This window comes from Osmia bicornis, chromosome 1 (genome assembly GCF_907164935.1).
Source record: "Osmia bicornis bicornis chromosome 1, iOsmBic2.1, whole genome shotgun sequence".
Classification (NCBI taxonomy): domain Eukaryota; kingdom Metazoa; phylum Arthropoda; class Insecta; order Hymenoptera; family Megachilidae; genus Osmia; species Osmia bicornis.
This window is the reverse complement of record NC_060216.1, coordinates 10,658,186-10,683,424: the sequence shown is the minus strand read 5'-3', so window position 1 is coordinate 10,683,424 and position 25,239 is coordinate 10,658,186. Positions and strand designations below refer to the sequence as shown.

General features: G+C 34.2%; 2 protein-coding genes across 4 annotated transcripts; both read right to left on the bottom strand.

Annotated features, from left to right (window-relative positions):
• Nucleotides 1-202: 202 nt before the first annotated feature.
• LOC114871939 (T-box transcription factor TBX6-like) lies at nt 203-9,742 on the bottom strand. The gene is made up of 5 exons (XM_029178551.2): nt 9,535-9,742; nt 8,180-8,330; nt 4,159-4,462; nt 2,322-2,468; nt 203-2,219 (listed from the first exon to the last, which is right to left on the bottom strand). Exons 1-5 carry the CDS (start codon nt 9,632-9,634, stop codon nt 1,695-1,697), a joined length of 1,227 nt encoding a protein of 408 aa, XP_029034384.1. The 5' UTR covers nt 9,635-9,742; the 3' UTR covers nt 203-1,694.
• A 4,271-nt stretch (nt 9,743-14,013) lies between these two features.
• Nucleotides 14,014-23,969, bottom strand: LOC114871948 (CDK5 and ABL1 enzyme substrate 2). Of its 3 annotated transcripts, none has more exons than XM_029178567.2 (10): nt 23,057-23,969; nt 22,044-22,421; nt 21,824-21,947; nt 21,627-21,745; nt 21,363-21,401; nt 20,253-20,338; nt 20,024-20,082; nt 19,842-19,948; nt 19,553-19,757; nt 14,014-19,461 (listed from the first exon to the last, which is right to left on the bottom strand). In XM_029178567.2, exons 1-10 carry the CDS (start codon nt 23,476-23,478, stop codon nt 19,321-19,323), a joined length of 1,680 nt encoding a protein of 559 aa, XP_029034400.1. In that variant the 5' UTR covers nt 23,479-23,969; the 3' UTR covers nt 14,014-19,320. The 3 variants fall into 3 exon arrangements, with proteins under 3 accessions (XP_029034400.1, XP_029034398.1, XP_029034399.1); XM_029178565.2 differs by having other exon boundaries at nt 20,024-20,130; nt 23,057-23,968; XM_029178566.2 differs by lacking the exon at nt 21,363-21,401 and having other exon boundaries at nt 20,024-20,130; nt 23,057-23,966.
• Between the last annotated feature and the right edge of the window lie 1,270 nt (nt 23,970-25,239).

Below are 25,239 nucleotides of genomic sequence, written 5' to 3'. Positions count from 1 at the left end.
GCCAACAACTGCAGAAAACCATATGCCTAATTTGAAAGATCCTATAAACATTTGGCAATTATTTTTCACCATATTGAAGCCTTTGTCAATAGAACTTTGTCGCAAGCGGCATGGAAAACTGTAGATTCATTTACGTTATATTTGAAAATCATTACCAATCATTTTTTATCATTTTCATATTTAATTATAAGTAGAAATTTATATACAGATGTATAGGGCGAAACCGGCCAGGAATATGATTGAATCTCGAAATGTACAAGTTTCAAGGACGTCTGGTTTTAGTTAAAGGATTTAATTTAATATTTAAATTGGTAAATCAGGGAATACCTGGCCAATCTGTATGGTTTACGTTCATTAATATTGTTGGTGTCAAATTGACGAGTTAACCTTCTTAATCTTTATGAATATTAATTTATAAAATGTTTTTCCTCGTGTAATATATCTAACATCAAAGCTACTTATCTTCGATGTAATAAAAATTTTTTAAATTAAGAAGACGATTATTTGTTTAGAATGAAATAGGAGGATATTGTAGATATTTAAAAGGGAATGATTTTATGAATTGTTTAATTTTTGTATAAAAGACAATTTATTGCAACGATAACGCACGGTAGAAAAATGTCCTTAAACTATGTATCTTAAGTAACGGTACAGTTGGTAATAATATTTTGGTGTATTAACCCTTTGACGGCGGATCGCTCAAGCAATTTAGGTTTTCATTTCAATTTCATATTTTACATTTTACACTGTCTTTAAATATTATTTTTTTCGGCGTATGAAACACATTCGTTTAAAAACTGATACCTCTGTTGTTTTGGAAATTTGGATCACGATTAACGCAGCTTCGTCGTTCAAGGGTTAAGATCAGAGTGTGTAAATTTATCAATAAAAACAGATGTATATAATATACAAAAATACATGTTTACAATTACATAATTGATATTATAGATTTATAATACTGTCAGACTATTTCTGTATATCCTTTATATTTGGAGCACGATAAGGAACCCTTAATAACAATGATACTTACATTAATTATAATTACACGGTTGTTCGTTAATCGGTTCCTTTTATAAGGCACTAAATTGTACTTATTTACATTCACTCGAATAATATTTACGATATTAGGCACTTGATTTCATTCAAACCTCTTTCTTAATTATTAATTCTCGATCATTATTTCGTATCTTATCACAAAGATTTCCCCATTTTCCTGATTTCTTAAAACTAAAAGAATTTAACTACGGAAAAATAATAATAGAACAAGAATATCATTGATACTATTGAAACATTAGAAATAAGGATAGCTTTGATCATTTGGAATACATATCTTTGGTCCTCTATCAATAATCTAAATAAAAGTAATTACAACGGAGTTTTATTAATATTCCATTCATTATTCACATTTATATATTCAAATATAAACACTCCATAAGATGATATTTATCTAAACAACCTATACACCTACCAGAAGTGTAAATTCTTTCCAAAATAGCAATCTTTTGTTCCTTTTAAATATTTTCGAACGAGCCTTCAATATATCGTAGAGAGTTAAATTGAAGGTATAACTTAATCTAATCTCGTTGTTTGTAAATGCAGAGAATCTTTGGTCATTCCTGTAATGGTCTCATTTATGGTCCTTCCCCTATATCGTCATTTTCCCTGGGAAAGTCTATCATGCTCAACAATTATTCTCATTGATACTTCGAATTCACTATTGATTGATATTGCAACCTCATAAAATCTGATTGCATCGCGATGGAGGGATGAAGAAAGCGAAAGTAATACGAATTCAAATCACTGTAAGGTGACGATAAACTCGTCGAAGAAGAGGCCATCGAGGAAGATGAAAATTCTGAAGACGAATCAACCCATGGCCTGTGTAATCTTGGCTGTGTATCACGATCAACATCCCTGGAGGGTGAATTTTGATGAATTGAAGGTAAGGGTGGACTGATACCACCACAACTACTGACACCACTATCGTCTAAACTTCCTGTCTCACTAGATGCTGTTTTTGGTCTCTGTGCAACAACGTCCAAATGCGATGACCTATTCGATTCGGATTCTGATGACATATTTCCATCATCTTCATCGATACGGCTTGTTCCTTCACCATCTGTTTGCTGGAATTTTCTCTTGCATCGCGACTGACCCGTTTCCCGGAAACCTTTCGCAAATGGATTATTATTGATCTTCAGTTTCGTGATATTCTCGTTCTGAAAAAGATATAAAAAAGGATGTAAAGAAATTTTATAGGAAACAAGAAATTGCCTTACTCTTTATAAAACAAATAATTTCAATGTAATCATTAAGCTTACCTGATAAGCAGTCACTGCAATAAATTCCGTTTCGTTGAATTGGAAGGAAGAAGACGGATGGGTATACAAATCACTCAATCTGGTCACATCATCGCAACGAATGATCCAAATTCGAGGAATATATTTGTGCATTGATGTAAGGACCACCTAGATACAAAAATCGATACCATTACTAAATTGTAGTTTTTGATGTGAATAAGCAAAGTGACAAAGATTCCAACAAATATCTCCTCCTTTTCCACCGCGTAATGTTCTCTTTATGTCAGTTGAAGTACAACAGGGAGGATTTTATTAAATTCGTAATTAGTTTGAAGAATCGAGTAAAAGGGCGCCGCTTCGTCAAGATAAGTTGGCGCCTCGCTAAGGATGCCGACGACGCTGGAGACAGACGCGATTCTCGAAAACCAGACTGGCCCTTCAACCTTCCCGGAATCACGCACTGTCGACCTATTCAAAATCTTATGTGAACCACGACCTTAGTAAAACTTCGATTACATCATCCGATGCACAATTTCTCTTGTGACGTGTTGTTTCTGACAGTTAGGTGACAAATATGCTTATATTTCTTTCATTTTGTTGATAAATTGAATTACGATATTAAGTGTCGCTATTTTTTAAATTATTTTCTCAATTTTTACTCAGAAATTTCAGTATGGGAAATGAACATGTAGCGGAGGGTTTCGTTTAAATAATCACGCGTACTTGAGAAAATGCAGTGGCGCGTTCTTCAGGTACTCAGGAGGAGGCAAATCCGCAGAAGTAATTTCGGAAGTTTCCGTGCAAAAACATGAAAGAACTGGCAAGGGGCGCCGCGACGAAGCCAGCTGCCAGGATTCCTCCTGTCAGGGCGTAAATAAACCCACTAGCCGAGAGAAAGGGAGGGTATATCGATTACAGGGTGTTGTGGAGCGTGTTAATCTCTGTTCTTCACGGACAACGTCCGAGACCGACCTACCCGGCACCGTTTTGAGTAGCTTAAGTCTCCGGAAGGTACGGAAAGTGTACACGCGGTGTCGACCTTTTCCCTTCAAGATTTTAATCCCGGCTCCTGGACACGGGATTCTTAGTTTGATCACCTTGACGAGTTAACGGACCCCCATACTAATGACTAAACTATTTTAATCGGGTTTATGGTCTGATATATTGGTGACTCACATTGGAAAGTGAAATTGAGGAATTGCTTCATCGATGCGGTTTCGGTTGAATAGAATTTTATGGAACATGATTTGTACAGTGACGAATGACGAATAGAAGAATACGCTGCTAAGCAAAATTACATTTAGGTTTTTAAACAGAAAGAATCAGAGAATTAACAGATTTATTCGTGAGAAGAAAATGAGGAGCTAATTGACACAAGACGAAGTATCGTTGGGAGTCTCCAACTGGAGGTTCACTTTTTTTTCGTAGAACCTAATCGGAAGTGAAACGAGTAGTTAAAGAGGGTAGATCCGTGTGTGGCGACCTCCCGCATACGGCCCAAGCTTGGAGAAACGTCGAAACCAGAGACACAAGGAAAAAGAAGAGGCATTTAAGGACACGCTGGCTTGTCCAAACACGGGATATCTAGATAAATGGAATGCCGCGCCGCTACCGCCCCTAGTAAATCGGTCACTTCCTTTTCCGAATATCTGTCAAGCCTTTTCGTAACACGTTTCTCCTTCTCAAAAACGATTGACATTTGAAATAACTGAATACTACGTAATTAAATGAATTTTTGTTCAATTATAATCCAACTTGAAAATTTTTATTTTTATTTCAGGTCGAATTCTGATGGTCTTGTACTTTTCTTGTTAGGTACGAAGTAACTAATTCTTGTTAAATAATAATGATTACTCACGTTACTTCTAGGATCCACAGCATTGTTAGTCAACTTGAGTTTATGGAAACTAAGAGGATGTTGCATCCAGTGTGCACCGGTGGCAGGGCTTTCCGGATGCAGGTAAATCCTTCGATCAATTCGTGGTTGAGGTTCGGCTGGACCAGCTGATGTCCATCCTCTTGCGTTCCCACAGGCTTTCTCGACACCGCCACCAACATACTTGTGTCGACGATTCGACGCCGGCTCCACTTCAATGAGGACGCAATAACGAGCTCGACGCTCTAATCCTGTGATAGTCAGCTGAATCGACGGGAACATCCGTCTGTAACAAAATAATAACAATTTTGGTTAAATAATTTTATTGCTGATCTGAATTGAACATAATAGAAATATTAATTCAACTGTGAAACGACGAATGCTATCTAATCTTCTGAAACATTCGAAAGATTCTGTCGTCTTTGATTATATCAGAGAACTTATAATTATATATAGAAATACAGATCATAGTAATGTTTGCTGAGAATGAGACAGATCATTTTTACAAAGAAAAGATTACGTGGTCATGATAAATCGAGAAATGATATCAGTAGGTTAAAAGATCAGCGTATAGATAGACAGTGAAATTTAACGAGAAATATTAGAATCATCTTATTAACATCATAAATTTATCAGAAAGTGTAACTTCTTTACGTAGGTATGTAAAAATTAAAGAAAATCGAAAATTTTCAAATGCCCTTTTAAGTTTTCGTTGTCATTCAGGAGAAGTCAAGTGTGCTTTTTGCACAGGTAGCATAAGCAAACCGTACGAAGACGAAGGGACAGAAAATTTCCCAGTCATTAAGGTGCTGCCGACGAATGGGCGTCGCCGAAAGGACTCAAACTCCCTGTTAACTCCTGCGACTCTTTCGAGGCATCGCAACCGCTATCTTTCGATCTTGACAGCAAGTTTTCCCCCTCGGGTAAACATTTCAAACTCGCGGATAATCCCGTGAGTAAACCTCTAGAAGTCAATCTGCGATGGGTCGGCCCTGTTTGCATACCTAATTGCGGATTTTCCAACGCCACTTTGTTCCATATGTCTTTTACCCGCTTCCGGTAAAATTCAGTTAGAGAAAAACGAAAAAAAGAATTTGTTTTCCTTATACGTATGTAATGAGTACTTTGCGTTGCAAAGTTCGATAGAAGTACTTAGGCGTTAAATCCGCAAAGGGTTCGTATTTAAACCTTCGACTACAGTGGTACCTGATTTGGTATTTAAAAGTTAATCCGCAGAAGATATCTATCTTAAGTAATGGACGCAATTAACGACGGAAAGTCCAATCTATATCCTCAAAGTGCACTCTGGAACTTATGCTCGATTCCTCGAAACACACTTTGAGCCTCACAAAAGAGCACGTACACTATTTTCTCTTAATCACTATCTAAAACCGTAATCTTACCAAGAATTTCATCCAAATTGTACAACCTAGTATTAAATCGCCAGTGATGCGTATATTATACGCAATCAATGACATAACGTTCGAATGAAAGAGTCATCGGTATTTCCAAGCGCGTCAAATATCCTTAATCCTTAAATCTTACTCAATCTGGGAATATCAGAATTATAGTAGTTAGCTCTATATGCAAGTTGCAGAAAGCGATTCTCCGGATTCGTTCGACGCCACAAACCGTGTCGCTGAATCCACTAAAAGTGGCGCCTTTTTAAGTGGAGGATTACGCCGTCGCGACGGCTGCTGGAAGACCCGTGCGCCGATGATTCGAGCGTCTGGTCCTTTTAAAAAGCCTCTCGAGATTATCAAACAGCCAGATAATGCCGTAATAGCACGATAGAACGCGTGCAACGGCAGCACGCGCTGCCAGTTTTCCTTTCATCTCGCAGATTAGATGAATCAAAAGTCGCGTGACGTGGCTGAACTTTGTTGTAGACGCTTTGAATCTGAATTCTAACAGCTCGATTTATAAATATATTTTTAACGATGGCTGTTTTTTTTTCTCTCAAAGACACTGATAATTTCATCTATAAAGGATGCACTCGTTTTTCAAAAAGATCCACTTCTAAAAATTCGAAAACAGGAAATTATCGAGCATCCACTGTAGATACAAGATTACAAAAATTAGCTACGCTTTTATTTTTGCTCAAATCCCAACCAAGACTACCGTAAACTCACGAAACCGTAAAGTAGCTCGAAACAGATTGGCATTAGGCGAATCACGACGAAACGTGAAATTAATTATCCTCGCTTAGAAGGAGTCCCTTCTAACGGAAGAAAAAGGAAGGATGAGACAAGGTCGGTGTTGCACTTCTGGAGTGCACGTTTTTCTCTTCGTGTCTGTTCGTCGGCTCTGACGCAAGGACATAGGGGGTAAAAAGGGGAGAATACTGATCGAAGGAACGAAACTCGCTAAAAGGATCGAGGAAAACGAACGGGTCGATCGTGTCACGGAATACTGATTGGTTCACGTAAGGCCTGGAACTGAGTGCACGTGGTTGGCACGTGGTGCTCTCAGAAGGGAAGAGTCGTCAGTGAACCGGAAGGCACGGATACACGGACGACCGAATACCTTTGTAACTATTGTAAAGTGTGCACCGCCCACGAATCGCCAGTGTCCAGTCAAGGTTTTTGCAATTTATTTTGGTATCCTGGTTTGTGTCTCTCGAAGAGACATTTCTCTTCGATACATTTCTTGGTACATGTGCAAAGGATTTTAAGTCAGTTGCATTCGTTAAGTGTGAAGTATTTTATAATTATATAAAAGTAAATGTTACGTATTTTATTTATTTAGCAAGAAAGTCCTAAAGCAATAAGTAAAAGTAATTATATGTATATATTTGTTCTGCGATGCAACTAATTTCCTAATTTTCTAATTTTCTAATTTTCTAATTTTCCTATCTAGTTAAAATTGTACTTGTATCTTATATCACATGAATGTACGATTCGTTTCAAACGAGCGGATATTACGAAACATTTGAAGAATGTTACACATTCTTGTTACGTTGGCGTTACCCTCCCCTTTTATTTCCGTGTTCAGAACGGTACGAAAGCATCTGCCTGACATCAGCGAGTTATCTAGCGCGAGACAGCGCGAAATTCCTAGTAATCTTATCTAAGATAGTTACGGTCGCGTATCTGAAAAGGAGTGACCGGTAGCTCAATCGTTTCCGGTGAACAGCCGCCGGATGTCGTGATTCGTCCTGCATCCGTCCGGCCTATACGATTTTTCCCGCAAAATCTACCTTCGTAAAATGATTCGAAGATCGGTGGCGTCGATAATACCGGACACGTCGTCACGACCTTACTTTTATGACCTTCCTCGACCACCTTCCGTGAAACTAATCGCCCTGTCGTCGCTCGAAAGTATCCCCTCGTTAAAAGCATCTACATACCTACTTGGATGACGTGCAACTATGCACATTATACTTATGGAATAACTATGCAAAAGTAGATGTATGATATTCTGTAGGAACGCAAGTCTGTGCGATTCTAATTGTAAGTATCAAAGGATAAAAAATGAAACTTTGAATTTCTTTGGCAGTAGATATCTATATGTGAAAAAAGTGGTGAAAAGTTCTTTATCTATACAAAGTGTTGATATTATTCAAAAATTGCGATAATGCGATAACGAATGAAGTATAAAAGTAATGGAAGTGTAAATTTGGCACGGCTCCCGACGTGTTAAGAATGAAAGATAAAAGTTTGTTAGTAGGTGAAAAGACAATTCTAAAACAGGTCACATTTTTCAGGTGGTCTAAGGGTTTCGACAGCGACAGAGGGTGTGGCCTTATGGCGCCTGTCAGGCCGTTTCACCCCTGATGGAATTCAAGGCAACGAATTTCAGCAACGTTCTTTCAAGAAAGTAACAATAGATGTAAGAAAGAATGTTTATGTAATTTTCGAAAATCTAATTGACGATTAATCTAAGACATGAACCTTGCTTCCTTTTTATAATGAATTATTGGTGAATTATTCTATCGGCTTTACGTACTTATTTAAAACGAACTCATGAAATTATGAAAAATGAAACAAAATTATGCACTCACCGGCCCACCTTCGTGATTACCATTTCCGTGGTCTCCGCGTGGAACTGTTGCCACAGTTCTCGATTTTCTAATTCAACCTTTACTTCGGGAGGCAGAGGAGGTCCTCCACCAAAGCGTGGTATGGGCCATGCATTTGGATGTGGTATATCTTCTGTAAATCAACAAAATAAAATACAGTGCACCATTGGAATAAAATAGAAGTTGCTTTCAATCTAATCGAAACTACCCTAAAATTACAGAGAAAATGATTACCATTAAAAAAAAAAACAATTATGGGCGAACCAAGAAACAATCACACTTTCGCAAAGCAAAAAACAGTAAGGAAAAAAAGATTGTCATCTCCTTCCGCATCTTTATTCTTTTCTCCTCATTCAGCTAGCCGCTGCCGGACTTGCTAAAGAGGGACAAGAAATTGTGCGGATGAGGTAACACGAATGCCAGGAAGAACACCTTTTACAAGTGGATCTATAGAAACGGCGTCGCTTGCTCGCATGACCGATTCGCTCTGCACTTGTCTCGCAGTTCTGCGGTCGGAGCATTAGGTCTAGGGCCAGGATAATTGCGGCCATCGGCTCATCTTCTTTCTCTTCCTGCCGAGTGGACGGCGGTACCGAACTGTTGTATAGGAGCAGATAACGATTGTCCGCTCGACCGAAAGTCGGCGCCTTTCATCTTAGAACGAAAGATGTTCGCGCGGATCTACGTCGCCTACGCGGTAACTTGTCGCGTATTATATGCACCCTCTCCCAGGACATCCTCCCTTCGACTCGTGGGAAAGAAGAAAAGTTGAAAATATTTACGGTAGGTGAACGATTCAGATCTTTACGCGGTTTCTCCATTGCGCTCCATGTGACTTTAATTGGGTGAATTGAGATTCGCGTTGAGATCGAAGACGATAAAACGAAGGAGTTATGATTTTATAATTTACTAGTTTGGTTTCATTAAGTTAACGATCACAGTAGTTGATATAAATATATGAGGCACTTAGAATCAAAGGGATGCAAGTGACTTCTTTTTTATTTACAACATTAAGTTTCCTTAACGAATTTCAAAAAATATCATTTGCATCCTTTTGATTTTTAGTAATTATTTGATTGGTAGTAATCAAAAATAATTTTCAAAATATTAAATTCTCGAAAAGTAAAAGTTTAATTTATAGTAGTTATATTAACCTTTAACTACCGTGACTTATAAATTATAACGCGACAGAAGATGTTGAAGTTTATTAAAGTATTTCTTGAATAATTTTTGAATAGAAAAATTGGAGATTTAATTTTGGCAGTAAAATCTGTCCCAACCATAATATTTAAGAGTTAATGTCAAAACAATAAGCAAGGAAAAAATATAATATTAACCTGGTCTGTGTCTGCGAAGAACGAGTTGTTGTTGCCGGAAGAGCATCTGTTGATGCAGTTGCAATTGCAATTCTGTGGGCATCGCCATAATCGAATTCATCTTCCAAAAAAGGCACTCTATATATCACTTAACAAATTTTGCTGAAACGTGCACAGAAATACGGAAGAAAACTTGCCACGTTTGACGCTGTCCGCATTAAAGCCTAATGACGACTGAAGATGCGTTTCGGAATTGCAAAGACGACACTCCGTTGCAACGATCCATCGCTGCACTCGACGGCTAACTCCCCTATTGGCTGATGCTCTCTCCCCACCTCTATAGCGCCGCGCCCACGCTGATCCTATTGGTCGATGCAATTCTAACTTCCCTATGAGTAGACAATCGAAACACGCGTGATGCACTTGCATCCTGATGCAAGTGATAAACGGCACGTGGACAAATATGAGTTAATCCTGATGAATATTAAATACGATCAAGTAAAACGTGTTTCATACTTAAAAATGATTTTCCTTTATAAAAATTAAAGTAAAAACATACATAAAAAAAATTAATTGTTCATTAATTTTTAGAGAAAGCCACTTTTCAGTTTTTTCAAAATTATGTTAGATATGAAAAATAGAAAGAACTATTCGCATTAGCGTAAAATGAATGAAAACATATTTGTTAGCTAATTAAAATTTTATCACGATATAAATAAATATTTGAACAGAAATGCAATATGCAATGAAACCAAGCTGTACTTAACTAAATGAAAAAAATTAAATATTTGATATTTTTAATAAAACTAGGCAACTCAGCCTAAGCCAGACAAAAATTCTATTTACGCCAATGCTCGTAACATTAAACGATCTGACGTAATTCATAAAAGGCTCGGATTTGTGGTGATCGAGCCATTTGACTCTGGCACACGATCGCATTAAGCGAGGATGCAAAGCGTTAGGTACTTACAAAAGCGAACGAATCGTCACCATAAATTACGGAATCCGGCGAGCGGGCGGTCGTTAATTGTTTGTTCTCGAGTCTTGCGACGAGACGAGGCGAGAAGATAAAATCAAGAATCCTCGTCCGTGGTACGTCGGCGGTCAAAGAGGAACGGAACGAAACGCAGCGCCGCGAGATACAAATCTACGCTTTTCTCGCTCCCTTATTCCCTTTTTTCTCGTAGGCACCGCTTCTGTCGTCGCTTCTTCTTTTTTTCCAGCATAAGAAAGCGTCCCCTTGCCGCCTACTACGCCGGTCATGGCACCATTGTAGTGGGTTCCGGATTGTGGATTAACTGTAAGCGATACCCACAACAAAAGCGTGCGCACTTTACCTGACGGCTTTGGCTACCTGTATTGTATTGCTTTATGGCAGTATTGTAGTGTCTCTCGATCGTGTCATCCTCATCGTTTCAGCATCACCGCTTCAATTGCGCAGTAATCTTTATTAGTAGGGAGGAGCAAAATTGAACCACTAACTGGAAGCTTGCAGAAATTTATCATTTATTTATACTAACCATTTTTAATTTTTTTTTCTCAACAAATAATATATTTAAGCTTTATTTTTTTTTTTATTTGAAGCCATTTTATACTAGAACCCACTGTTGATCGCTGTCATCGCTAACATTTCAAGTACCATTTTTGTTTTTTCACCTACAAATATTGGCATTGAATTCTTTAATATTAAAAATAAGAATTTTTTAAAAAATTTTTAAATGATTATATTTAGGTAAAGAGATAAATAGTCTAATTGTAAGTGGAACTTTAAATATGAATTCCCAGGAAATGTCCAGAAAAGGTAGTAAAGTATATAGTGCTTAAAACGATGAAAAGGTTTCCAATAAAGAAAGCCAGGAAACACTTTCGTAAAGAAGTACAGCTGTTTTTGGGAAAGGGCAGAATTCCAAATCTGGCGGAATCTACAGTTTACCTACCAGCCAAATGTTTTCTTGCACACCCAAGGATACATACACACGTGTTTTTCCCTTCCTTTCTTTTATAAAGATAAACGCATGATTTATTTTACGTCCTTTCGCCAAGGTATCCATACGACAATAAAAATATATATAACTTATCCATGTTAACTGCTGTAGTGAAAATGGATATTTGTTGCTAAACATATTGAATTCTAAGTTCGGTAGAACTAATTCGATTTGAACTGTAATATACACAGCATCCGAAGAATTAGATAAACCATAGTATTTATCGTAGAAAATGCTATAATCCCTTTTTAACAATAACGGCTCACGCCTGCTGGCAGGATCGGTTTCAAGTTTCACCAATGGGTGGTCTCAAAGAATTTTACGTCCTTCAGTATCTGACCATTTATCCCTAACAATTAGACAAACTATTAAGACTATTCTTCGTTTCCCTTCTAATCCTAAGTACCTAATTAGGTGTCAAGCGTTATTAACCTAATAAGGAAGGGTTACAAATGATTAGTAAACCATTGCATTGAACTGACACTGAATTTTTCATTTTTCTTCTGACATTAATTTAAAATTTCATTAACAAAACGGTTAAATACAATTAAAAATTTTAGCAGAAAAGTCGATTATGGTTAATAATTAATTTTATTCCTGTTAATTACTGTCATCCTTCGTCACGATAGAGATTTTTACGCAAAGCTATGGAAACGTGCGTAATCCGAGCTGAACTTAAGCGTTGAAAGCTTTCAACAAAGAAAAGAGGTACTGTTAAGGGGAAAAGTGGGTAAGGAGAAGCCGACAAATAGGTTTTACGGCTCACTTCCTGTCCGTCGCACGCGACAGTTATGCGCCCCATAATAACACGATGATTACTTTCCGAGACGGCTGAAATTACGGGGGAAGAAGTAAAATCATAATTCATGTTAAGCCTATCTCCGAATTGTACGTGTTTCATTTCTGTAATTTATTTGTAACATTAAAACAAATTGAAGTCGTCATTTAAACCTAACAATGTTTCTATGTTATAGTGATTAAGATAGAATTTCAATTTAAATTTATATTTAAGCAAAGTTTCAAATAAACCAGAATTTTCAAGAAAATTAATATTGGGTTAAAACTTAAAAATTTGTAAATATTAAAATTGTTTATTTCTTTATTGCAATATTATATAAATCACGTATCTTATCATATAATTTATGGAAAAACTAATAATACAAATAATGATAAAGGTAACAATATTAAAAATATTAAAGTAAATATAAGAAATAATGTTATAAATGTCCTGTTTTGTTTCCTAACAATTGAACTTCCGTTTTCTTGCTACAAATCACAGAATACGAACAACATCGTGTTGAAGTATGTACTTTCTGTACAAGATCTCTTACTGCAGAAGCCTTTAGAGGAAAGGATAAACAGAAGCAAGGATATGTAAGTAGACTGTCTCTTTTATGGCGTTAAAGGACGAAAACGAGGACTTTCGTTTTCGAGTGGCCACTCTACCGCGAATGTTTGTGCCACTAGAACGGAAGTCTTGTTCGATCGTTTCACTATTATTTATTTATTTGTTATAGCCAAATCCTTGACAAACCATTCAGCGAAGAGCATTAAACACTCGCGCGTTTCTAATAATGTGAAATGTCCCAATACTTATTCAGAGTAGTGTATGTAATTTTTTAATATACACTTGAATTAATCTGTCATTTAGATTCTAGAAGCAGCAAGCTATTGTCTCGACAAAAGGTATCGTAAATCGCAGTCGGCTTATGACAAAAGAAGCGCGCGAACACGCGAGCGGAACGTGTGCAGATGCAAGCGTTCAAAGAGGATGCCCACGCGCGAAAATCCATCCGGAAGCGTCACTTTATGTTCTTTACGTGATCGCGAAGAAATTTACTTTCCTCTTGTTGACGCTGACGCATTCCTGATGGACTTCTTTTTTTAATTTCTTGTTCTCTCGTGTCAACGAATTATTGAAAATATTTTTTATTTTTTAGTATTACTTTGCAGCCTAAAATTAATGATCATATACCAAACGTATTGAATTGTGTAATATCAATATTAAAATCAGGATTTTCAAGGAACTAGTAGAAGCTTGTTCAATGTATAAAAAATCAGCGATAAAACTATTTGTTTCAATAGTCTCGGGCAAAGTATCGCAGCTGTTTCGTCGCATTCGTGTGCCACGTTCACGACACGATGCGTTATCTGTCTGTATCCTGAAAAACAGAAAATTCGTGTCTCGAACATGTTTATTCCCATCTGTCCTGAAATAACAATACCCTTTAACCACTTCAACTGACAGTTACATTTTATCTGACAGTTTATTTGATGTATGATGATTTCATATTTGGTGATTCGAAGTTCTTGTGAAACACATGTTACACGGTTGTTAACATCTTTCGGATATCCTTGTAGATAAAAGGATGACAAATTTGATAAAATCGAAACGTAATAATGTAATATTTTTATGAAACATTAAAATTTAATGCCTGAAGCAAAATGAAATTTAAATCCAACTGTATATTTGTTTCTGAAAATTCATTTTATGGAAATTTTAATATACACCTCAAATGGTTGATTTCACAATTTATTTTTATTTATACATTGTTTCTCCACTTCTTTCTATAAAGGGGCAAGTAACATAACGAAACGTTCAGTATGAAAACGATTCGTACACAAACTATTGATCGCTGTTCACAACGCGCTAAAACACTATTTTATATTACAAGAAAAAATATTTTGTAATTGACAGACTATCGTACGTGAGTGCATGTAACTCCAACCTTATTTCTGTGAACTCTTTCAATGCCTGCCAAACGTGTTTTGTATGTGATACACGACCGACATATGAACCAAATATTTTCAATAAATTCAACATTCGATATTTGCAATTTTAACTGAAAAATAAAAGCGTTTAAGCTGAATCTCATTTACCAAGCAGTCACTGAAAGAATTTACAAATGAACAGTTTCGATCACGATGTTAAATTACAAAAACGACTATGTTGAATTCGCAGGCAATTAAAATTCATCGGTTTTTCGAAAAAGCTACAGGAAGTCTTCTAAAGCACACTGAAGTAGCACATTGAAGATGGTCGTTCGCGACTATACGAACTGAACGTAAGTTACGAATATCTTATAGTTACACCAGTAAAGACGATATCACGTAACGTGATAACTACTTTATACGTGATAACGAAGATAACTACTTTACGTAGCTACATATAAATCTCTTGTGAGCAGATAGTTTTTTTCATCATCGATCCTTTCATCGAATCTTAATTCATCTTCTATCAAATCGCCATTATAAATGTGTCGTATCAAAGTCCGTTCTCTTCTATATATATATCCATTCGCATTTCTCTAACGACTAATATATATTCATTTTATCGACTAATATATCAAAGGAGAAAACTGAAAACTAACACCTTGAAGTTTTCAGTCTTAATGCTGCCTCGTATGTACAACTATATATGTACCCTACATGTTCACGCGTACATAAACACATAGGTGTACGTACAGGGTGTTCGGCTATGGGTGGGCATCTTTTAAGGAGGTGGTAATTGAATTATTTTAGCTTTTTAATTAATGAAAAACACCGTGTAATCAGAGCGCGCCGACTCACAATCAATCGCAGGAGTGTTGGCTACGAACCGAATTCGACCGAGGTCCTGAACAAATTACTTGGCAGGACGTCAAAGTCGGTTCGTAGCCGACACTCTTACGGCTGATTATGAGTTTTTTTATTAATAATTCGAAAACTAAACTTTAACGAGCAATTTGGTAAATGGAAAATTTACCATCCCCTCAAAGGATGCCCAGCTGTAACTGAATACACTGTACATAGTATATACGTAAGTACCGTGTACATATTTTTGATGTGTGTTCGTGTGTGTATATACATATATATGGAAGTTGACAATTATAGCAGACTAAACCCATTTCGAAGAATTGTAAGAGATTCGACTTAAAAATATTAAACGATACAATCAACGGTTCAATCCTTTGGCGATCACTGATCGAATTACCCTGAATATCTTACTTCTTCACCGACTCAATACGACTAAAATCACATGTTCGAACGTGAACTATTTTGTACAACACCTTAAGTCTCTTCCGTAATATTAATCAGAGCTGCTTAACGTAAAAGGGGAAAACAACTTGAACAGAAAAAAAAAAAATGAACACTTTTGAGAATTAGTACGAACTAAATCATAATTTCGCTACCATCTATAAATGATTGAATAAAATATGTACAATTAATCTGTTATGGCACCAACTAGAAATTAATTCTGACAAACATTGCAAGTGTAATCTAAGAGAAATAAAAGAAAAACATAAAATTAATTTACTTTGACTGCGAAATTATAGTGTAAATACGTATTATATACATCTATCATCTAATTACTAGTACTTTCACTAATAATATTGGTTCGTATTTGTAAATCACATTCGCTGTCTTATCGCGTTACAGACAAGGATACCAATCTACTTTTAACACGTTTGGTGGCCATGCACAGTTAGAATATAATGTTACTGATAATAGTAAAAATTTTGTGAAATGTATAAAGCCAGATTTTAGATTCATATCCCTGCCGGTAACGTTTTTACAAACATTGAAAATTGATCGAAAATCTGAATACAAACGCAAATCGCACTTATAATGTACAAAGATTACATGATGATAATAATTAATCGATAAAGCATATGTACTAACACGTTGAATGCTATTATAAATTAAAAATTACTTACAAGGTCCAATTTCACCAATTAAATTGAAAAGAAAAACAAAATTAAGATCTGTCCTGAAACGCCATAACTTTGTATAAATTATTTCGAAAAATATCATACAGAACGACTGTAATTAAACACTTTCGTGATAGAATCATTTACTGACATTCAACGTGTTAACTACTATAAAATATTTTTATAACTAATTATTACGTATTTAATATTTTTTGCACAAATAAACCTTAAACAAACAATAATAACATTAACGTACAGTGTTGTTTAACTTGGTTTATAGTTACAGAGGAAACTTTACAATGTAATTGAAACTCACTCTATACTGCTGACACTGCCTATCACATATAATAATTGATAAAAAGATTTAATCATTTAATTAATATAGGATGCACGCAAGAAGTTTTTGAGGTTTGAGATATGTACACGTTTGAGTTAAACATTATAATTATTATTGTTGTAATTACTTAACTGCATATTATGTAAACTAAAAAAAAAATTTCTTTAAGTGCAAACCTGTATCAGTTTTATGATAAATAACAAATTTGAAATTATACAATAAAATCCCTTTTACACGTAGAAAACAAAGAACAATACGCTTCGAGACTTATTCCCCTTTTCAATGCTATTCTTTTATATTACAATCAATATTACAATGATTAATAACAATAAAAAAATATAACTCAATGTAAATTATTCAACTGAAAAAAATTAAATGGAATATTAAATTAAAACTTTTTCTATATAATAATAAAACAAACGTGTATCTCTATTATAATTCGTTTGGAAATATAACGCAATAACATAAGCCTTGGGATTAATATAAAAACACGATTTCTATACATGAATTTTAGAAGACATGTAAGTACTTGAGTTATTTGAAGGTAATACAATTTTGTAAAACATAAATTGTAAATAAAATTTTTCAAAACTGATTCCAGTAAAATTTTTGTCTGTAAACCGTATCTGATAGTACTAAAAATTCATAGTGCGTTTTTTATAAGTACTTTTTGTACAATATAGAACAAAGTACAATTCTCTATGGAAAATGGTCGTTACAGGAAAAGCAGGAATCCTCAAAATCTTAATGTTGACAATATTAATATTGAAGTGGTGGGGAGTCCCAGACCTATATACATATAGGGGGTTCTGAGTTTGAGGAAACATATGGGACGAAGGGAGACTTCCACAGAGAGGCCTACTTTGCTCGATACTATACAATTAAAATAGACGAAATAACCAGTATTAACAAATCTATATAAACACAATTTTTAGCAATAAATTCATCCGTACTATCTATTACGTAAGTACGATTACGGCAATTATGCCAAGAAATATAGCACCATTCTGCGTATTACTTTGGATATCAAGGAATACTTAAGGACATTAACATACATTGTACAATTATCTAATAATTTACAATATGATTTCCGTTATTTTTTCATAGAGTAATAGAGTTTGTAATCATTTTTAATTAGTTTTTTTAAACACCATATGTAGTTCTTTTCATTAATAGGTACATGTACTTAACATTTCAGTCCTTTTACCATTTAACCGTAGATACAATGATATATTTAAAGTGCTGTAAGAAACGTTTCTACATTTATATAAACAGTTTGGAAAAGTGATTGTAACTTTTTCATTTTGGATAATTTGTTCGAAAAGGAAGAAAAAGAAACAAAATGGTGCTTTAGACACTTGTATCAAGCAATGATTCTATGATAATTTTTGTTCTTTTAATGCGAAAAATTAAGTAACTGAGATGAACTATAAATTTGTTGTGACTAGATAAAAAGAAAATAGTTGGATCAATCAACACTTAAAAAATAACAAATTAAGATTTTAATTACACCAAGAATGTTAGAATGATAATTAAAGAGTTAAAATATTTTCCTACTTTCTATTAAAATTTAAAAAACTTAAAAACTTCGTATCAATTATATATATATCAGTTATTTAATTTGTGTTCAACGTTTCCTATTTTTATTAAGTAATCAAAAATAATATTAAAAGAAGACATTTGAAATGCCATTTAAGCAATAAAAGAAATAAATTAATCAATAATTATTTTGCTCTATAAATTTTGTTTATACTTAAAATTTATAAATTTTTGTCCATAATCTACAATTTTTCATAAGCATTAATACGATCAACAAATATTTATAAAAAATATAAAAATATCTATTTTAAATTAAAAATGGTTTAAAATAAGACATTAAAATATTAAAATATTTCTTTTCGATAATATGATTTTTACGAGCGCAATACAATTTCGTTTCCAGAACATGAAGCTTTTTCTAATTTCTATGACCGACATCAAAGTTAAAGTTTTGAAAAATTTTTTATTAATTGTAGGTCTCGTGGAATTTGTAAAAAGCACTTTTATGTGATCTTTTCGACTATTTTACGTACAATTTAAAGAATCAGTATTACCTTCAATGTTTATATCTGCTTTTTCTTAACAGCTGCTTCAAATGACCTAAGCTGTTAAGTATAATTAACACTATACTTTTGTATATGTCACTGTATTGTTAAAAGAGAATTATCGGTTATAATAAGTACTATGTATATACATATATATGCAATTCTATAATCACATTTAAAAATAAAAATGAAATTAAAAATTGAATAAGTACTATAAATGAAACACTTAAACATATTTAATTTCCTAAAACATGTTAAAGGTATCCATCCTGGTCTGTAATATTTTTATACGAATATAACATGTAATTTACCAATTGCTACTATTTGTATAATTACTTTAAATACTATCATAAATATTATAGAAAATAAAGTCAGTTACAAATTTACAAATTGTTGAACGATTTTATCGTGATAAGTACAAGAGCTTAAGTCGCATGTAAAGAAAATGTTGATATCTTTTTTTCTCGTACACTCCTTACTTATAAAAATGCTTGTAACTGTTATTGATATATTTCACTTTATTATAAAATAATGATCTTTCTCGTAATTGCATCGTATCTGCTCATTTTCAAATCCATTTCTTTCTTTATACGTTTCTCGTATTAAAAAAAAACCACTTTAGGCATTATACTCTTTCATAAGCGTTTGAAAGTATCGACCTTGCAAAGAAAATTTTATATTTATCTAAAACAAAACATTGCAAAAGGAGGTCAAGATTCATATATCAATCTTTGATAATGCGGAAATATTTCCCATGTTGGAAGATGTAAACCGAACTCTAACGCCACCAAAACAGCAAACTCGGATGTGATTAAATCCTTGCGATTTAGCCTAAATACACTTTCAATTCTCTGTAATTTATTGAAAAATTATTTAACCCAAAACTGTTTCACATTTAACATTTAATTAACAAAAAAGATAATTCTTATATTAAATAAATACCTCGATCAGTGATTTCAAAACATCACCCTTAACGTCATTCAATTTTGCTGCAAGTAGCAAGCATGCACCAGCACATAATTTCCGAGTCTGTTTGGTGACAACATTTCGGAGAATAAGTTTCTCAAAATATACGTAAGCCATTGCTACTGTCAAAAGGTCAACACCATATTCCATTTTTGCAATTTTTCTCATTTCTCGTTTTAAACTACGTACAATATCGTAACATTACTAAATTTTTTATACATAATATCACGTACTTATAAATATTATCATAGTTGTAAATACTGACCTTCTCAGTTTGCTTAAAGTGAGTTGAATGTGTGGAAACTTCTCTTTAAATTTATCATTCAATTCCTTTTTCAAGTCAGATGGCCGGACATAATCGATAACTGATGCCTGTATAAAGAAATGCTTCAGTAATCATCAGTTATTAAATAATTATTACACTATTTCATTTAGAAAGATAAGTACCATGTATGATGTAAATGTAAGTAATGTCCTATGCTTCCCAGCGATAAGTTCTGGATCATCTAACAAATTGGGATTATATTGCAGTGACTGTTCATCCCAGTCATAAACTACAATTAAGGTGAAGTTAATTAACATTACCGTTGTATTAATACCCCCCATGACTAATTTAGAAATGCTTAATTAATACTACTGTATGCACTGTTCCTAATTCATTATCATACAAATATACCTTTAGAATCCGCATTAAAGGACAACGGCGGAGATTCGGGTGTTAAATGCTGAGCCCGATGAGTGGCTGTATCATAGGACAAACACCTACAAGAAGATTATACCGAGTAACAAAAAATTACTTTAAGATTATACGTAATAAGCATATTTACTTTATTATAAGTTTTCTAACATTACGTGAATTCTAACAGGGATAAAAGTTGCACGCATTATATAATGCATATGAAGGTCTATTAATGAAAATGCAAATGATAATGTATGTATATGAATGAGAATAGGTAATATTCCAAACATATCTTACTTATATCATTTGTATACTATTTTCACGTTAAAGAATTTAGATTTTAAATAAAGATATTGCATTTACTCCAGTTGTGCATTATTCATATTTAAATCTATTTCCTAAATAATAATTACGTCTGTTTCAAATTGACTTTGTAATTAAATGTATAGCAACGAGCATGGTATGTTTCCCCAAAGAGATGGGGGTTCTAGGGTTCCGGGGATCATGGTCCTCACCACAGGCCCCCCTGGATTCTCAAATTTCCGGTCCACCCCAGAAGCTTCTCCCCGGAAGTTCCCGGACAACCCCATCCTCGGACTCCCACACCTCCGCCGAGGCAGTCCCAAGAGAACGACGATATATGTACCAAATTTTATTTTTTTTCTAAATCTCTTTTAATATAAATATCGTCAAAATTAAGGTTTTGAGGATTTATGCTTCTCCTGTAATGCCATTTTCTCGAGAGAAGCGTACCATGTTCGGTACTTTATACATTAAAGTATAGAAAAGTTTATATACAAAGTATTCCAAGGAAGATTGTATAATTTGAAAACTGTACATTTTCTATATTAAAACAAATCCAAAGTGCCGTATCATTTTACAATTTGCAATTTCATTCTCGAGATAGAACCGCAGATTATAAAATGGTGAATTTGCTAAAATGAACTTTCCGATTTATTTTAACTTTGAAAATCTACAATTTCCGAATTGTATAACCTGTTTGAAAAATCTTGTATTATAATTCCAATGCATAATATTTATTTAATAAATTTAAATACAACGCAAATTCAAAACTTTTTCCTACTACCAAATTATTATATTTTTTACCATTTTGAGTGATCCACATTCCATGTAATAGTTTTTGTCCTGAAAAAATATGTTCAAAAAATTCTGTTAAAAATTTTAAAAAAAATTGGTGCACTTTTATACAGATGTATTAATGAAACGAATGAAGATGTTACGGAAATGTAATAATAACATTAATATTTGCGAAAATGTTAAACAATAAAATGTTATGAAATTTATCTACTTACGTAACTGAAATAAAATATTATTAATAGTATAAAAAAATATTTATTTTACAGTAAATACCTTGAAACTATAGGGTGCTTGTTAGATACAAGTTCTATTGCCTCGTTTTCGCTAAAATGTGATTTTTTATCTTTTTGAAATTGCCTAGATGGAACAAGCAATTGTCCATAAGATATTTCCTAAAAGAAGTTTTTTAAATATAATTGTGAAAGTAATTATATTTCATTTATTTTACACTTTCCAATACGAATAGATACCTGGCCGTCTTTAGCTCGTTCTATACCCAATAAACCAAAGGGATCAATGTTATCATTAATTGCGGACAGTGGCCGCTGTGCCGAAATGTTTTTTCTTCTACTCGTATCTTTACGTAATTCAGACCTATAAATAAAAAGTTTTCGACAAGAGTAGGTTCATATTATTTTAAACAATCTTCTGCATAATTTCCATGAATTAGTTTGCAAAATATTATCGTACCAACTAGATCTTTGTCCTTTATTGTATGGAAGAGCAGAAAACACTAAAAATGGCACATGTTTATTAGAAACCAAAACTAGTCTATCATCTCCGAATTTGTAACCATTCACAGGGCGTTGCATTAAACGCAATTCCCTTGTGACTTCTGGTATAATGCAGCTGTTTGTACCACCAGATTGTGTATTACTCGATGCTTTTGTTTTTGACTTTGTAGATTGTGATTTAGAACGCAAAGAACCAATACTCTCATTGGAACTATTATACTGATGTTTTATATCCTCAGAAAGTGTGGATGTTTGATGAGTTATGCGCTTTTTATATTGCAAAGAACCTACTCTCCTCTCAGGTAACGAATATTCGCTGCCTGTTGTGCCAGTACTGAGAAACAGAAGCATACATTTTATTTAACAGTACATAGATCAATTAAATATACATCTATGATTATATAATTCTGCATTATATAAACTTATTCTTTCAAATATAAAATTACAAAAAACAATAAAAATAGTATTTACAAATGATTGCAATTATGGCCATCAAAAGTGGGAATCATTTCAGACATTTATTATTGAATATTTTGACTTTCTATAGTATTACATGTATCGCTTAGTACATAACATACTCAATATGTTATTCAATATTATTTATACTATTCACCAATTAAATTAGATGAATAACATCCAAATAGAATTACAAAAATAATGTATATATCATATTAATATTTATTAACTGTATTTTTTTATATCCTTATAGTAATTTTACATACAAAGGCTATATATAAACTTCTAATGCTGGTTACAATAATTATGATACAATTATGATACAAATAACGAAGCAGAAGTGTTTAATATACACAAAATAACAAAGTAAATGACAAATCTTTTTGATATGAAGAATCTGATGTCTGTAAACATACCTAAAATATAAAATTACAAGAAATCAAGACCTAAATTCTTTAACAGTGACGTTACAAACTGAAACAAAGTATAATATATTTGCAAACAACCATTTACCGTTCTCTGAATGAGCTATGGAATCCAGTAGAAATCTGTGGATAATTTCTTTCTTGTTCAAGAAAAACAGCTACTGCTGCTTTCGCAGGAGTTAATATCCCATCAGAATTTGAACTAAATGAATTATGTTCACCACCCTTTGACACTAGCTGTGGAGAACTTGTCTGCTTCACTGATGAATGTATTAACTGCTCTTCTATGCTGTCATCAAGGACTTCTTCAGATGAAACATTTAAGTCAGTTTGACGTACATCAACTTGATGAGCTTGACTGTCGCTGAGGGTACGAGTATGAGCAACACCATTCCGCGAAAGAACGGCTAACTTGGTATCGCGGTGGCTGCCATCAAGAGAGATGTTCGAAAGAAACGTTAGGGCGGCCAACCTTCTACGTGAATGATTCTTTTTTAAGGCTGCTGCCATTCCACGGTTGACCGTGTTGACAAAATGATGTTGAGTACCAATGTAAACGACCAGGAAAGAAACGAACGCCTGACAATTCTGTTCTCAAACGAGGACGACTACTAGGATCACAATTCATTGTCACCAATCGTATACTTAGTCCTGACATTTCCTAGCAATGTTCCCGCACAGCGCACGTAATAACGTGTACCGGTGTCACTCGTCATCGTACTATTTCCTTTCATAAGATTAAAAAACAAATCCTACTACCAATGAAACAACCTTCCTTCCTACTACATTCCTACTACGCAACACTATGACCCATCCTTCTTTTAGCAACTAATATCTTCTATCTTCATTTGCGACTGCGCGTACCCTTACGTGTATTAACATTGTAGAAGCGCATAGCATTTTCTAGAAACACTGCTTTTGTTTAAATTTTACTGTATTTTCTTTGTATGAAGTTATTACTCCAATAAATTTTCTAATTTTTGTCATACTTTTTATATTTTGCACCTATCTTATCATTCTTTAATCTTTACCATCTGATGGTATAGGCGATGTTAGGATGTACATACATAGATCAAAGTGTAGAATAGATCAATCGCAAACTACTTACTTAGATAGTAAGTATGTATGTATGTATGTACCTACATACATACACCAGTGACTATAAAATTGGACATGCCCATAGACTATATCTATGGACATGCCTTTGTTTCCAAAGAGTCTTGAATTTGTGACATGAAAAAGAGCGCCACCTGCTCTGTCCTCGTATCAAAATGTGAAACACTTCGTACTGCAACAGTCTATAAAGCACGTTGACGGTAACAGCAGATTACTTCGATATCAACGACTATTCCCCACCACTCACAATCAGTCAGTATCTCGAGTTCGGCGTTGTTATGTCCTAGTAATAAAGGCATGTCCAATTTTCTTGTGGGCCTCCTATTTGTGCGCCTAGTGGGGACCACCCTTCCAAGTCATTTATTATTTTATCCCTTTTCATGAACTCTCACTGCATACCCTGATATCTGATATCCGACGCGAAGCGACGGCGGCTCTCTCTACATATCGACATGATATCATCGTGGGATGTTAGGGACCCCGAAGCACTAGTGACATCTGCATATCGACATTATGGCATTCGGGGTATCAGGGACCCCCTAAATCACGACCCCTTGAAAACAAAGACATGTCCAATCTTCTACATCTGTAGTCACTGACATAAGACTGGAGGTTTTTAATAACTACAGGGTGTTCGACAACAGGTGGACAACATATTAAGGGGTGATTCTAGGGATCAAAATAAGACGAAAATCAAGAATAACGAAATAGCGTTTGCAGCTTTGTTTTCCGGTAATTAACGTTTAAAAATTCGAGTAAAACGCCCCTGAAACCTGCAATCCGCCCAGCACCGACGACTGAACGTGCTGTTCTGTTTCTCGGTACTGCTGCATTTGGCCACAAATATACGGACAAATTTGGCTTAAAATTTTGTCCACCTGTTGTCGAACACCCTGTATAACCAAGGTTGGAATAAATTTAGTAAAGATAGATGTTAATGTAAAATAGTATAAGAAAAATTCTGGTAAGGTAATTGACATATTTTATATTTTCTGTGATTTAAGATTTAGGTGAGAAATTACATAGGTAAATGGATTTCGTTTCACTTTATTCATACTTTATATGAAACAATTGACTATTTATTGTGACTTAAGTATACGCGACTAGTACAGTATCAATCATAGTGTCCGTTCTTCTACTGAAAAAGCACTGACC